This window comes from Melanerpes formicivorus, unplaced genomic scaffold (genome assembly GCF_026170545.1).
Source record: "Melanerpes formicivorus ecotype bairdi unplaced genomic scaffold, bMelFor1.0.p_v2 SCAF_73, whole genome shotgun sequence".
In the NCBI taxonomy this organism is placed as follows: domain Eukaryota; kingdom Metazoa; phylum Chordata; class Aves; order Piciformes; family Picidae; genus Melanerpes; species Melanerpes formicivorus.
The window spans coordinates 179,110-192,995 of NW_027142425.1; the positions used below are offsets into that span (position 1 = coordinate 179,110).

Here is a 13,886-nt window from a genome sequence, read left to right on the forward strand (position 1 = left end):
CCTCAGGGAGCTGTATAGAGCAATGAGGTCTCCCTCAGCCTCCTCTTCTCCACACTGAACACCCCCAGCTCCCTCAGCTGCTCCTTCCCAGCCCTGTTCTCCAGACCCTGCCCCAGGTTTGTTCATATGTATTGGGTTGAACTGAGGTGGAGTTAATTCTCCTCACAGCATTGTTCTAGAGCTGTGGGTTTTGTTTTGTTTTGTTTTGTTGTTCTTTTGCAGCAGCAGTTGATAACACAGCAGTGTTTTGGCTACGGCTGAATTGGGTATCTGAGCTGTGTCCTTTCAACATTTCCCTGCCCCAGGAGTACATTGAGGGCTGGGCAGGATCTTGGGAGGGGACACAACTGAGCCAGCTGACTCAGACTGGCCAAGGAGGTATTCCATGCCATATGACATCAGCTCAGGTATAAGAAGGAAGTGAAAGAAGGAAGTGTTGGGGATTCGTCCATGGCGTTTATCCTCCCAAGGAACCACCAAGCTTAGAGCCCTGCTTCCCGAGACCGACCACCGTCCTGCTGATGGGGAGTAGAGACTAACATCTCTCTCTCTGCTTTCTTTGCTTCCACATGGTCTATTTGCTGTCTGCTTATTAGTGTTATTAAATTGCTCCTCTCTTATCCCCGGCTTCTGTTGTATTTTCTTTCCCTTCTTCCCCTGTTCACTTAAGAGGGGGAGTGATAGAGCGGCTTGGTGGGGATCTGGCCTCCAGGCCAGAGCCAAACCAACACATCATAGAATCGCAGAATGGTCTGGATTGGAAGGGACCTCCAGAGCTCATCCAGTCCAACCCCCCAGCAGTCAGCAGGGACATCCTCCACTAGATCAGGTTGCCCAGAGCCCTGTTGAACCTCACCTTGAGTATCTCCAAGGATGGGGCCTCAGCTACCTCCTTGGGCAACCTGTTCCAGTGTTCCACTACTCTCATGGTAAAGAACCTGTTTCTGACTTCCACTGTTGCCCTCATGGAGGGAGTTTCCCCTGCCTTTCCAGAGCAATGCCACTTTTGCCTCCATGGGGCAAGTTTCCTGTACAGGAGGTGCTGGGATCTGGCTTGCATCAGCAGCAACTTTGCAGGGAGGGCATGGCTCTCATCAGCTCCTATGGCAAAACCAGCCTGGAGCTGAGAGTGGAAGGCTGGGTGGCTTCTGAGCTGCGCGGATCAGCAACTCATACATACAGGCTCTGAAGCTTGCAGCTCTGAAGCTCTGGCCTATCCAGGAGGATTTCTGGATTCATTTAGAAAGCAGAGGCTGTGCTTGACCAGAGTAGCAGAAGTGCTTTGGCGCAAATAGCTTAACCCCTTGTTTCCCTCTCTGCACACCCTGCACATGAGTGCTTACCTGCACCTCTGGACTATCAGGTTGCTGAGCAGTCTGTTGGTAGCACAGTTTGAAATCATCAGGCTGAATTAAACGAGGAGGCTGAGGGGAGACCTCATCACCCTCTACAACTCTCTCAGAGGAGGCTGGAGCCAGGTGGGGCTTGATCCCTTCTCATGTGCAAAAAGTGACAGGACAAAAAAATGGCCTCAAGTTGCACCAGGGGAGGTTTGGGTTGGATATTTGGAAAAGCTTCTTCCCCAGAAAGGGGTCTCAGGCACTGGTGCAGGCTGCCCAGGCAGGTGGTGGAGTCACTATCCCTGGAGGTGTTTAAAAGCTGTGAGGGATGTGGTGCAGTGGCAGTGGCTTAGCAGCAGCGGTGGGGTTATGAGCTCTGGGTGAGTGGATGGACTTGGTGATCTCAGAGGTCCTCTCCAGCCTTAACAGTTCTGTGGCTTTATGTTAATCTCTGGCTATTTTACATATTATGTATATGTAATTTTTTTCCATCTTATGATTTTCCTGCAGGAAAAAACCAGAGTGGTTGAGCCCTTGGACTATGAGAACGTGATCCTCCAGCGCAAGGTTCAGATCTACAGTGATCCCCTCCGAGACTTGCTGATATTTCCCATTGAGGATGTGTCTGTGAGTTGGCACTGCCTGTTTCTCACATTTGAGGCTCGCTCAGCATTTAAACATGAGGAGAAACTTCTTTACTTGAGGGTGCTGGAGCCCTGGGGCAGGCTGCTCAGGGAGATTGTGGAGTCTCCTTCTCTGGAGAGATTCTCAGTCTACCTGGAAGTGTTCCTGTGCGAGCTGATTTGGGTGAACCTGCTTTAGCTGGAAAGGTTGGATTAGATGATCTCCATAGGTCCCTCCCAACCCCCACCACCATTCTGGGACTCTGTGAGCTTCAGTCCTGTTTACCTTGTAGAATTTCCAGTTAACCACAAGTCAATTTGGGCTGCACTGCTGACACACAAAAGCAGCATGACCCACTGATGATTTGGGCCCACCACATGTCCTTGAACAGGTACCAAGCCCTGAAGACCCAGCCTGCCCTGAAAAGATGTTCTTTTTCCTGCAGATCTCAGTCATCAGCAGGCAGAGAAGGACTCTGCAGTCGACAGTGCCAGAAGATGCTCTAAAGAAAGCACAGAGTCTCTTTGTCAAAGAGGTAGGGGCAGAATTCCACTCAACATCCTGCCTTCAGCATTTTCTGCCCTTGGGCAGGATGTTCTGCTGTAGCTGTTGGCCTGCAAGGTGGCAGATCACTTGGCTGCTCCTGTGTGGGAAGCACCAGTCACTGGTGGGCTGACTGCAGGAGACAGTCTTCACACCTGCCTCTTGCACAGGGCTTCTTTCCAGTGGGTTTTGTAGGCATGCAAAATGTGTTGCTGTGCACCACCTGCCACAACTGCAAGGTGCAGGGGTGCAGCAGGAGCATCTGCAGGGCCACAGCTTTGTTTTGCAGAGTGCAGCTCTCGAGGACAATTCCCTCCCAGTGCAGGGGAACTAAATGCCAAGTTGTTGGCTGATGTTGGGTTAGAGGCACTACACTGCTGGTGCTTTCTGGAAGACAATGGCCTCTCAAATCAATCTTCCCTTTTTTTAGTGCCCTGGAGTGATGTTAATACACAAGCAGCAGCTGTGTGGTAGGCCAGGTGCTCTGGGGTTTTTGTCTGTCTTCTGAAAAGGTTCCTCATGAAATTCTGCGTTGTGATGCACAATGAACGCAGCAGCTTGGTCAGACCCTCTTCACTCGCCCTTATCTCACCCTGTCACCTTACAGCCCCTGTGCATAGCTCTGTTTGGCTGGGAGTAGCCTGCAAAGAGCTGTGTTGTTTTCCTTCCAGTGCATTAAAACCTACAGCTCCGACTGGCACGTGGTGAACTACAAGTATGAGGAATACTCAGGAGACTTCCGCATGTTGCCGTGGTAAGTGGTGCGCTCCCTTGGAATGCGGATGGCGTGGCCACAGCTCTGGGGCTTGCTCAGGAGAAAGAGTCTGCCCTTGCTCTGGAGGCTTGTCCCACAGGCAGCTGCTCTGAAAGTTAGAGAGCTAGAGGTTTATGTCAAGAGGGAGGGGACAGGGGCAGGCTCTGCTCACTTGCACCCTGGGATAGGACAAGGAGCAATGGGTATAAACTCCAGCACAGGAGGTTCCACCTCAACAGGAGGAGAAACTTCTTCACTGTGAGAGTCACAGAGCCCTGGAGCAGGCTGCCCAGAGAGGTTGTGGAGTCTCCTGCTCTGGAGCCTTCCCAGCCCTGTCTGGATGTGTTCCTGTGTGACCTGTGCTGGATTCTCTGCTCCTGCTCTGGCAGGGGCTTGGGCTGGAAGCTCTCCAGAGGTCCCTTCCAACCCCTAGCATCCTGTGAGCTGTGATCATGCCCTTGGCACTCAGCTGGCCCACGGGGATGCTGACAGTAGAGCCAGCACAGGTCTGTTATGGTTTGAGGCTGGATGCCTTTAAGAACCATAGAGTTCCTTAAGGTCCTCCAGAAGGGACTAGATGGGCCCAGGAAATTGTAACTCGTTATCACATCCCATAATTAATAACAAATAAAAAATAGTAAACTGGCTGCAGAGTCAGTTTCTGCCCTTTTTCCCTCCCTCTCTGCACCTGGGAGGATGTGCAGAGCTTTATCTTGAGTGTGGTATGGGGGAGTGAGGCCTGGCTCAGCCTGGAGCTGCCAGGCAGAGTTTGTAGCTGCATGGCTTGGGTCGGGGGGGAGGCAGCAGAGAGGCATGGGGGACATTGGAAGCCTCGCTCTTTGGGCTGGTTTGGAGGGAGGTTGTATGCAGCTTTGGCCTAAGGAGGTTCTTGAAGAACCATGGCCAAGGTGAATTATGGGTTTTGTGTATTTTATATGCTTTTGCACTGTAGTATGTAAGGATGAAAAGCATTTCCATGTGAACTTTCAGTTCTGTCCAATGCTGTGTGGAGCTGCTCTCTTTGAGTCCTTTGAGAAGGGTTAAACAGCTCTTGTCTTACTCCTTAAAGTAAGACAAGGTCACAGCTTCACATCCTACCCAGCAGCATGCCAGCACCCCCTGCATCTAGGGGTGCATAGAATGATAGAATCACAGGATTGTCAGGCTTGGAAGGGACCTCAAGGCTCAGCCAGTCCCAAGCCCCTGCCATGGGCAGGGACACCTCACACCACAGCAGGTTGCTCACAGCCACCTCCAGCCTGGCTGCAAACACCTCCAGGCAGGAGGCTTCCACCACCTCCCTGGGCAACCTGTGCCAGGCTCTCACCACCCTCCTGGGGAACACCATCCCCTCTCCCCACTTCTAGTTCTGCTCCATCCCCCCCAGTCCCATCCCTCCCTGATAGTCTCAAAAGTCCCTCCCCAGAATTCTTGGAGCCCCCTTCAGGTCCTGCAAGGCCACCATAATGTCTCCTGGGAGCCTTCTCCTCTCCAGCCTGCACAACCCCAACTCTCTCAGGCTGTCTCCAGAGCAGAGCAGCTCCAGCCCTCTGCTCCTCCTTGTGGCCCTTCTCTGCCCTGGGCATGTGGCAGCATAGTATTGGCAGTGTCTGCTCATCCCAAACCAGGAGCCTTGTCCTTCTAGGGTTGTTGTCTGAGTGCTGCACACAGTGTTCCTATACTGAGCAGATCCTCTGTGCCCCACATCACTGAGATGTTGTTTTACAGCTTCAGTCTAGCCTCAAGTTGCCACTGGGCACGTTTAGACTGGACATGATGAAACATTTTTCCCAGTAAGAGTGGTCAGGCATTGGAATGTGCTGTGCAGGGAGGTGGTGGAGTTTAAAGGTCATTTGGATGTGCTGCTTGGGGATAAGGTTTAGAGCTGAACCTTGTAGAGTAGGGTTCTGGGTTGGACTTGGTGATCCTGAGGGTCTGTTCCAACCTGAATGTTTCTGTGACTCTGATTCTGTCTTACAGCTGATGGACACTGAGAGTGCTGGGGAGTTGTGTGCTCTGAAGGGCTGGGCTGTGCCAGGGCCTCCAGCTCCAAAGCTAGTTGGGTTTTGCAGACAGGCTTATGCGTCTTGGGTATCTCCTGGCGGTTGTTTTCTCAGTGGTGGTGCCTGCTGTGCTCTCCCTCCCTATGCTCCATGCTTGTCTGGACCACTGCTGAGGTTGTTGGTGCACTGGCAGCGTGTGAAGTGCTTGTTCTTGTTAATTGGCTGAACTGCTCTGTTCTGAGGAGATTATGGGGAAGTGAAACAGCACTGGGGCAACACTGCTGACCAGAGAGTCCAACAGAGGCCAGAAGGGTGCTGAGAGGCCTGTGAGGAGGAGGAGACCTGGGGAAAATCAGCCTGACAGGGGGTCTGATCAATGCTGATCAATAGCTAAAGGGTGGAGGTCAAGAGGATGGGGCTCTTTTCAGGGGTGCCCAGTGATAAGACAAGGGGAAGTGGGCACAAACTCAAAGACAAGAGGTTTCATTTGAGCATGAGGAAAGACTTCCTCACTGTGAGGGTGCTGAAGCCCTGGAGCAGGCTGCCCAGAGAGGTTCTGGAGTCTCCTTCTCTGGATACATTTCTGTCCAACCTGCTGTTGGAGACCCTGCTTTAGCAGGTGGATTGGGCCTGGGAAATCATACTAAAATTTGTGAGTAATACAGTCGGATCTTGCTTCTCATTCAGCAAGCTGCATCTCTGTGCTGCATGCATGCAAGTCAGCAGAATAGAATAGAGCAGAATAAACCAGGTTGGAAGAGACCTTTGAGATCATCAAGTCCAACCTATCACCCAACACCACCTAATCAACTAACCCATGGCACCAAGCACCCTATCAAGTCTCCTCCTGAACACCTCCAGTAATGGTGACTCCACCACCTCCCCAGGCAGCCCATTCCAATGGGCAATCACTCTCTCCGTGTAGAACATCCTCCTAACCTCCAGCCTAAACCTCCCCTGGCACAGCTTGAGACTGTGTCCTCTTGTTCTGGTGCTGGGTGACTGGGAGAAGAGACCAACCTCCACCTGGCTACAACCTCCATTCAGGGAGTTGTAGACAGCAAGAAGGTCTCCCCTGAGCCTCCTCTTCTGCAGGCTAAGCAACCCCAGCTCCCTCAGCCTCTCCTCACAGGGCTGTGTTCCAAACCCCTCACCGACTTTGTTGCCCTTCCCTGGACACATTCCAGCAAGTCAACCTCCTTCCTAAACTGAGGGGCCCAGAACTGGACACAGGACTCAAGGTGTGGCCTAACCAGTGCAGTGTACAGGGGCACAATGACCTCCCTGCTCCTGCTGGCCACACTGTTCCTGATGCAGGCCAGGATGCCCTTGGCCCTCCTGGCCACCTGGGCACACTGCAGGCTCATGTTCAGCCTGCCATCAACCAGCACCCCCAGGTCCCTCTCTGCCTGGCTGCTCTCAGCCACTCTGACCCCAGCCTGTAGCACTGCCTGGGGTTGTTGTGGCCGATGTGCAGAACCTGGCACTTGGATGTGTTCAATCTCCTGCCCTTGGCCTCTGCCCATCTCTCCAGCCTGGCAAGGTCTCTCTGCAGAGCCTCTCCTAACCTCCAGCAGATCAACTCCTGCCCCCAGCTTGCTGTCATCTGCAAACTTGCTGATGACTGACTCAATGCCCTCATCCAGATCATCAATGAAGATGTTAAAGAGCACAGGGCCCAGCACTGATCCCTGGGGCACACCACTGGTGCCTGGCTGCCAGCTGGCTGTGGCACCATTCACCACCACTCTCTGGGCCCAGCCTCCAGCCAGTTCCTAACCCAGCTCAGAGAGCTGCTGTCCAAGCCAGGGGCTGACAGCTTGGCCAGGAGTTTGCTGTGGGGGATGGTGTCAAAGGCCTTGCTGAGGTCCAGGCAGACCACATCCACAGCCTGCCCCACATCCACCAGGCAGTCACCTGGGCATGGAAGGAGATCAGGTTGGTCAGGCAGGACCTGCCCTTCCTAACTCCATGCTGGCTGGGCCTGATCCCTTGGCCATCCTGTAAGTGCTGTGTGATTGCACTCAGGATGACCTGTTCCATGATCTTGCCTGGCACTGAGCTCAGGCTGACAGGCCTATAATTCCCTGGCTCATCCAACTGGCCCTGCTTGTGGATGGGCACCACGTTGGCCAGCTTCCAGTCACCTGGGAACTCTCCAGTGAGCCAGGACTGCTGGAAAATGATGGAGAGCAGCCTGGCCAGCTCCTCTGCCAGCTCTCTCAGCACCCTAGGATGGATCCCATCCAGTCCCATGGGGATCCAAGTGGCTGAGGAGATCTCTAACTACCTCCCCCTGGAACACAGGGAACTACCTCCCCCTGCTGCTCCCTGGCTCCATCTGCCAGCTCTGCAGGCCAGCTGTCTGGAAGACATTCTGTCCTGCCAGTAAAAATGGAGGCAAAGAAGGAGTTAAGCAACTCTGCCTTTTCCTCATCCCTTGTCACAACGTTCCCCTCCATGTCCACCAAGGAGTGGAGGTTGTCCTTGCCCTTCCTCTTGCTATTAATGTATTTATAGGAGGACTTTTTGTTGTCCTTCACAGCAGAGGCCAGTCTAAGCTCTAAATGTGCTTTTGCCTCCCTAATTTTCTTCCTACAAGACCTAGCAACATCCTTGGACATTCCATGGGTTGCCTCCCCTCTCTTCCAAAGGTGATGCACCCTCTTTTTTTCCCTTAGTTCCTTTAGAAGCTCATTGCCCATCCAGGCTGTCTGCCCTGGGGCTCATCTTCTGGCACATTGGCACAGACTGTTCTGAGCCTTCAAGAGTTCTTCCTTGAAGCAGGCCCAGCTCTCCTGGACCCCTTTGTTTTTAGGGCTGTTTCCCAAGGAACCTTCTGAGTTAGTTCCTTGAGTAACCTGAAGTCTGCCCTCCAGCAGTCCAGAGTGGAGGTCTTCTTGCTGCCCCTCTTAGCTTGACCAAATACTGACAATTCAATTATCTCCTGGTCACAGGCCCCTAAACACCTCTGACCACCACATCCCCACCAGCCCTTCCCTGTTGGTGAAGAGGAGGTCATGGCCCCTAAACACCTCTGACCACCACATCCCCACCAGCCCTTCCCTGTTGGTGAAGAGGAGGTCATGGCCCCTAAACACCTCTGACCACCACATCCCCACCAGCCCTTCCCTGTTGGTGAAGAGGAGGTCCTGGCCCCTAAACACCTCTGACCACCACATCCCCACCAGCCCTTCCCTGTTGGTGAAGAGGAGGTCATGGCCCCTAAACACCTCTGACCACCACATCCCCACCAGCCCTTCCCTGTTGGTGAAGAGGAGGTCATGGGCCCTAAACACCTCCAACCACCACATCCCCACCAGCCCTTCCCTGTTGGTGAAGAGGAGGTCAAGCATAGCCTTGCCCCTGGTAGGCTCTTGCAGCAGCTGGGATAAGAAGCTGTCCTCCATGCACTCTAAGAACCTTCTAGACTGCCTCCTCTCTGCTGTGTTGAGATCCCAGCAGATGTCAGGCAGGTTGAAGTTGCCCATGAGAACAAGGTCAGGCAATCTTGAGACAGCCTTTCACTGCCTCTGGAAGCTCTGCAGAAGCAGACAGCTAATGGAGAAAGCAAATTACCTACTGTTTATGCTTAATTTCCATGGAACACACTCAGAGGTTAGCTTTCTCTAGCTGTAAGTGACTGGAGGCCTCTTGAAATCTGTCTTCTGCAGGAGGGCAGTTGTGCTGTGCTCTCTAGTCTGCAGTTTCAGTCTTGGTTCTGCATCCAGCACCCACTTGCTGGCATGGAAACCCTCATTAGGTCTCAGTCATTAAAATTGCAAATGTGTTTTGATTTCAGCAAATCCTTTAGGCCAGATAAGATTCCAAGCCATGTGTTTGAAATTGATGAAGACTTTGAAAAGGATGAGGTAAGGACATTTATTTTTTCCCCCATGTATTCTGCTCTAAGACCTGTTAAAAAGCAGATTTCCTGAGGCAAGGTGAGAATTCAGCTCCCAGCAATGGTTTTCTGGTGAGATGCTTCATTACTGTGAGGACAGGACCAAAACTAAGAATGTGATTCCTTTCAAAGCACGACAAGATGTTCCTTTGGAGCCAAGGATCCCCTAATTATCTGGAAAATTAGGAATAATCTTTTCTCATGGCTTTTTCACTCGAAACTGCAACAGCATAAAGGAAAAAAAAGGAAGCCAAACAACTCCTGAGTAAAATTCTTCACACCCAGAATGATGTCTGGTGTTTATCTGCACTCTGGTATTGGCTTCTCCTCTTCAAAGGACTTGTGCTCTGCCACGTAACCTGCAGCTCTCAATCGCTGCTACCCACACAGTGTGGTAATCCTACTCTGTGGGTACTGCTCAGAAGTGGTTTGCTTCCTGTGGACCTTGATGTGTTTGTGTTCACCTGGTTGCAGGTAAGATTTGCATCCCATGGGGGTGAGCTGGTGGCTCTGTCATTGGGGCATTTTCATGGGCATTTTCATAGAGTCACAGAATGGTTTGGGTTGGAAGGGACCTTCAAAGCTCAGCCAGCCCAACCCCCCCTGCAGTCAGCAGGGACATCCTCCTCTAGATGAGATTGCTCAGAGCCTTGTCAAGCCTGACCTTGAATGTCTCCAGGGATGGAGCCTCAATCACCTCCCTGGGCAGCCTGCTGCAGTGTTCCAGCAGCCTCCTGGGGCAGAACTTGTTCCTCACATCCAATCTCAATCTGCTCTGCTCTCATCTCAAACCATTGCCCCTGGGGCTGTTCCTGCAGGCCTTTGGGAACAGTCCCTCTTCAGCCTGCATGGAGCCCCTGCAGGTACTGGCAGGCAGCTCTAAGGTCTGCCTGGAGCCTTCTCTTCTCCAGGCTGGACACTCCCAGCTCCCTCAGCCCGTCCTTATAGGAGATGTGTTCCAGCCCTCTGATCATCTCTGTGGCCTCCTCTGGACCCTCTCCATCAGGTCCATGTCCTTGCTGTGTTGAGGGCTTCAGAGACGGACACAGCCCTCAGGTGGGGTCTCAGCAGAGCACGGTACATTGGCAGAATCACCTCTCTGGATCTGCTGGCTGTGCAGCTGGACAATCTGCTAGCCAGTCCAGCTGCCACATTTCCCTGTGCTTGTCACATTTGCTACCAAAGGGAGGGAGAGCATTTGTCTGTCTCAAGTTCCATGTGAAGCTTAATTCACACACATGACATTAGGAAAGGTTGTTTTATTATGGGAAGAGTTGACTCCAACTGTTTGAAATCTGAATGACACCAAGATGCTGCTGCTGAGGGACTTCTAGAGGAAAAGGGAAGTCTCTTTCTTACGAAAGTGAAGATCTGATGCCTCTGTTTCACATACAACTGCTCTGTACAACTCCCTGCAGGGGGGTTGGAGCAAGGAGGGGGCAGCCACTCCTTGGTGGCAAGTGACAGGAGCAGAGGAAATGGTTTCAAGTTGCACCAGGGGAGGCTCAGGATAGATAGCAGGAAATATTTATTCACTGAGAGGGTTCTCAACCGTTGGAAGAGGCTGCTCAGGGCAGTGCTGGAGTCACCATTCCAGCAGCTGATGGTGTAGTGCTGACCCTGCAGTGCTGGATGAAGGGTTGGACTGGATGAGCTTTTCTAACCAGCTCTGTTCTGTGATTCTGTGTGTGCCAGAACACCTTGGGTCTCAGCAGGGATGGCTTTTTCCTAACTGGAAATGTGTTTTGGAAGTTTGGCCTTAATTTTGTTATCTGCTGTGTTGTTGGTTCACATTATGCCATTGTTCCCTAGCAACCTCAATAATATCTGCCTTGGCTGGAGCTGTTATCAGCAAAAGGACACAAATGCACTATCAATATTTGAAGGAGACATTTTTTTCCTTCTGGTTAGTGTCCCAAATACTCAAAACAAGTGAAGTTACTGCTGTTGGTTGTGGAAGAGTATTTCTGGTGCTTTGGCAGATGTTTTGGCATGGTCATATCTGTTGCAGATTCCTGATGGAGTATTTACATCAGGCTTCTGTCATGGTCACTCAAGGCAAAGAAATCTCTTGATGAAATAAAGGTCTCAATGTCCTTCCTGCAGTGAGGGTCCCTAAACTGAACTCAGGGTTCGAGGTGTGGCCTCACCAGTGCTCAGTACAGGAGGACAATCCCTGCCCTGCTCCTGGTGCCCACACCACTGCTGATCCAGGCCAGGCTGCTGGTGGCCTTCTTGCCCACCTGGGCACTCCCTGGCTCATGTTCAGCTGCTGTCACCCAGCACCCTCAGGGCTTTCTCTGCTGGGCAGTTTCCAGCCACTCTGCCCCAAGCCTGCAGCCTTCCTGGGGTTGTTGTGACCCAAGTGCAGGACCCAGCACTTGGCCTTGGCGAATTTCATCCTGTTGGCTTTGACCCATGGGTCCAGCCTGACCAGCTCCCTCTGCAAGGCCTTTCCTACCCTCCAGCAGTTCACCACTCCCACCCTATTTAGTTTCATCTGCAAACTGAAGGTGGAGTGGGGTGATTTCCCCAGGGGAGGTCACAGTTATGAATGGATGGAGGGCAGTTCTCCCTTTGTGGGACCATGGGACAAGAGCAGAGATGGACATCCTAGCTCCTGTGGCAGGAACAGCCTGATTGGGTCACTTGAAACTTCGTGTTTTGCTAGCAGTGACACCAATCAGTTCCATTCCAGCTCTTGAGGTTCGGTGGCTTTTGCCTAAATTTAATGCAGAGAGTGGGTTTGTATGAAAGGAAATGACAAACAGAGGCTGGAGTTGTGTATTGGGCAACTTCCTAACCAGAGCAGTTGGAAAATGTCCTTCTTCCCAGGTTTTTGAAATGCTGGGCTGAAATCCACCATGCAGCTCCTCCTTGCAGAGCTGCCAGGCAGCTCTGGCAGCATAGGTGGAATCTTGCTGGTTTCAAAAGGTGACCCAAAGTAGCCTGGTTTGCCTCTTGCCTTGAAATGTTTTGTGCTAGCACCATACATGTAGCTGGGCCTGTTCCATGTTCATAGTGATAGGACAAGGGGGAATAGAAGAAGAAGTGGCACAGTAATAGCTCATCTCTTAATGAGAGCTTGATGATGATGATTACCTGAAGGGATCCTGCAGGAAGGCTGCAGAGAGACTTTTCCTGAGGGTGTTTGGAGGCAAGACAAGGGGGAATGTTTGAAGCTCAAGCAGAGCAGGGTTAGACTGGAGCTGAGGAAGAAGGTCTTCAGTAGGAGGGTGGTGAGACTCTGGCACAGGCTGCCCAGGGAGGCTGTGGCTGCCTTCTGCCTGGAGGTGTTGAAGGCCAGGCTGGATGAGGCCTTGAGCAGCCTGGGCTAGTTGAGAGGTGTCCCTGCCCATGGCAGGGGGTTGGAAGAGATGGTCTCTGCTGTACCTTCCAACCTGAGCCAATCTGTGTGATTCTGCTTCATTATCCATGTTGCTGTGTTGCTGCAGTGTAACTCCCCTGCTTTCCAGGGTGCATGTCTGTCTGGCCTAGGGGAATGTTCCATGGATGGCAGCTCACCTGACCTCCTCTTTCTCTATTGCTTTGCTCTCTTTCAGGATTCCTCCTCCCTGTGCTCCCAGAAGGGTGGTGTGATAAAGCAAGGCTGGCTGCACAAAGCCAATGTCAACAGCACAATCACTGTGACCATGAAGGTGAGTCTGAGCCAGCCCTGACGTCAGTTGTGAGCAAGAGACCTGGGGAGGCTCAGAGCACAGCTCTAAAACAGCAGGAGTGCAGCAGGTGGCTCTGGATGGGCACCTTGTAGGTGCAGAACTTATAGAGTATCTGTCCTGGTTTAAGGCAGCCTGTTCTAAGAAGCTGATTTCTCACCAGCTGATTCAACAGGCTGAACCCAGGACAGTATCCCAAGTTGGACTAAAAAACCCAGTCTGGTAACAGCTTTTAACCCTTCCTTTCTCAGAGTACAAGAGCAATGTACTTCAAATCCTGACAGGCAAGCTGAACAACAGGACAAAGCAGGTTCTTGTTAACCCAGGCTGTTTTCTGAGGCCCAGAAGGGGAAGCCAGTTTAACGAACTGAGACAACTGTCCTGCAAGGACTCTGCGCTGAGAGTTTCCTTGCTGGTAGGAAATACTTAGAACCGAAACACCAAAAGCAGGGCTGCTGTCACTGAGGCAAAGAAGCAGCACTGAGCTGGGAGCAGCAGCTGCATTGTCTCCAGCTCTCTGCTGTCCATAGCCTGGTTTAGCTGTTGCTCAGGCTTTGCAGAGGAGGTTGACTTCCATGGCAGGTTTTCGCTGTAGCAGTGAGCCTGTCTCTTGTTCCACCATGCAGCTGCCTCGGTCCAGCATGGGGAGAGTATTAGTTAGTTATGCTGAGCTATGCAGCTAGAGGCTGGCTGCAGTGAGGCTGGTTGTGAGGGTGTTAGGAAATCTCCAAAAGCTCAGTTGTGCTGAGGCTCAATGCACTGAGTTAGGACAGGACCCTTCACAGAGCTCATTTGAACCTGAGGTTTCCAATGGTTGCTGATGAGCTGGAAGCCAATAGAAGGACCTGGATTTGCTGCTTTTCTGAGTAGCAAGGCTGAAGCCATTTCTGCTGCTGTATCTTCTGGGGGAGGTATCATATGTGCTCAAAGCAGCCAGCTGAGTCCACTTTAGCCTGAGCCTCTTGTTGGCCTGAGTGCTCAGCACCTCAGACTCCCCTTTCGCAGACCTAATCTGGACTGCACTGGTGTCAGTTGGTTACA

At 52.1% G+C, this 13,886-nt stretch overlaps 1 protein-coding gene across 5 annotated transcripts in view; it reads left to right on the top strand.

Moving 5' to 3' along the window:
- The window catches only part of LOC137453888 (dedicator of cytokinesis protein 11-like), a 126,504-nt gene that overhangs the window by 24,970 nt on the left and 87,648 nt on the right, over window positions 1–13,886 (top strand). For all 5 annotated transcript variants that reach the window (XM_068163565.1, XM_068163568.1, XM_068163566.1 and 2 more), the window contains exons 2-6: window positions 1,851–1,967; window positions 2,410–2,499; window positions 3,179–3,261; window positions 9,067–9,136; window positions 12,732–12,827. In XM_068163565.1, the coding sequence (XP_068019666.1) occupies window positions 1,851–1,967; window positions 2,410–2,499; window positions 3,179–3,261; window positions 9,067–9,136; window positions 12,732–12,827 (456 nt within the window). The remainder of the gene's footprint in view (window positions 1–1,850; window positions 1,968–2,409; window positions 2,500–3,178; window positions 3,262–9,066; window positions 9,137–12,731; window positions 12,828–13,886) is intronic.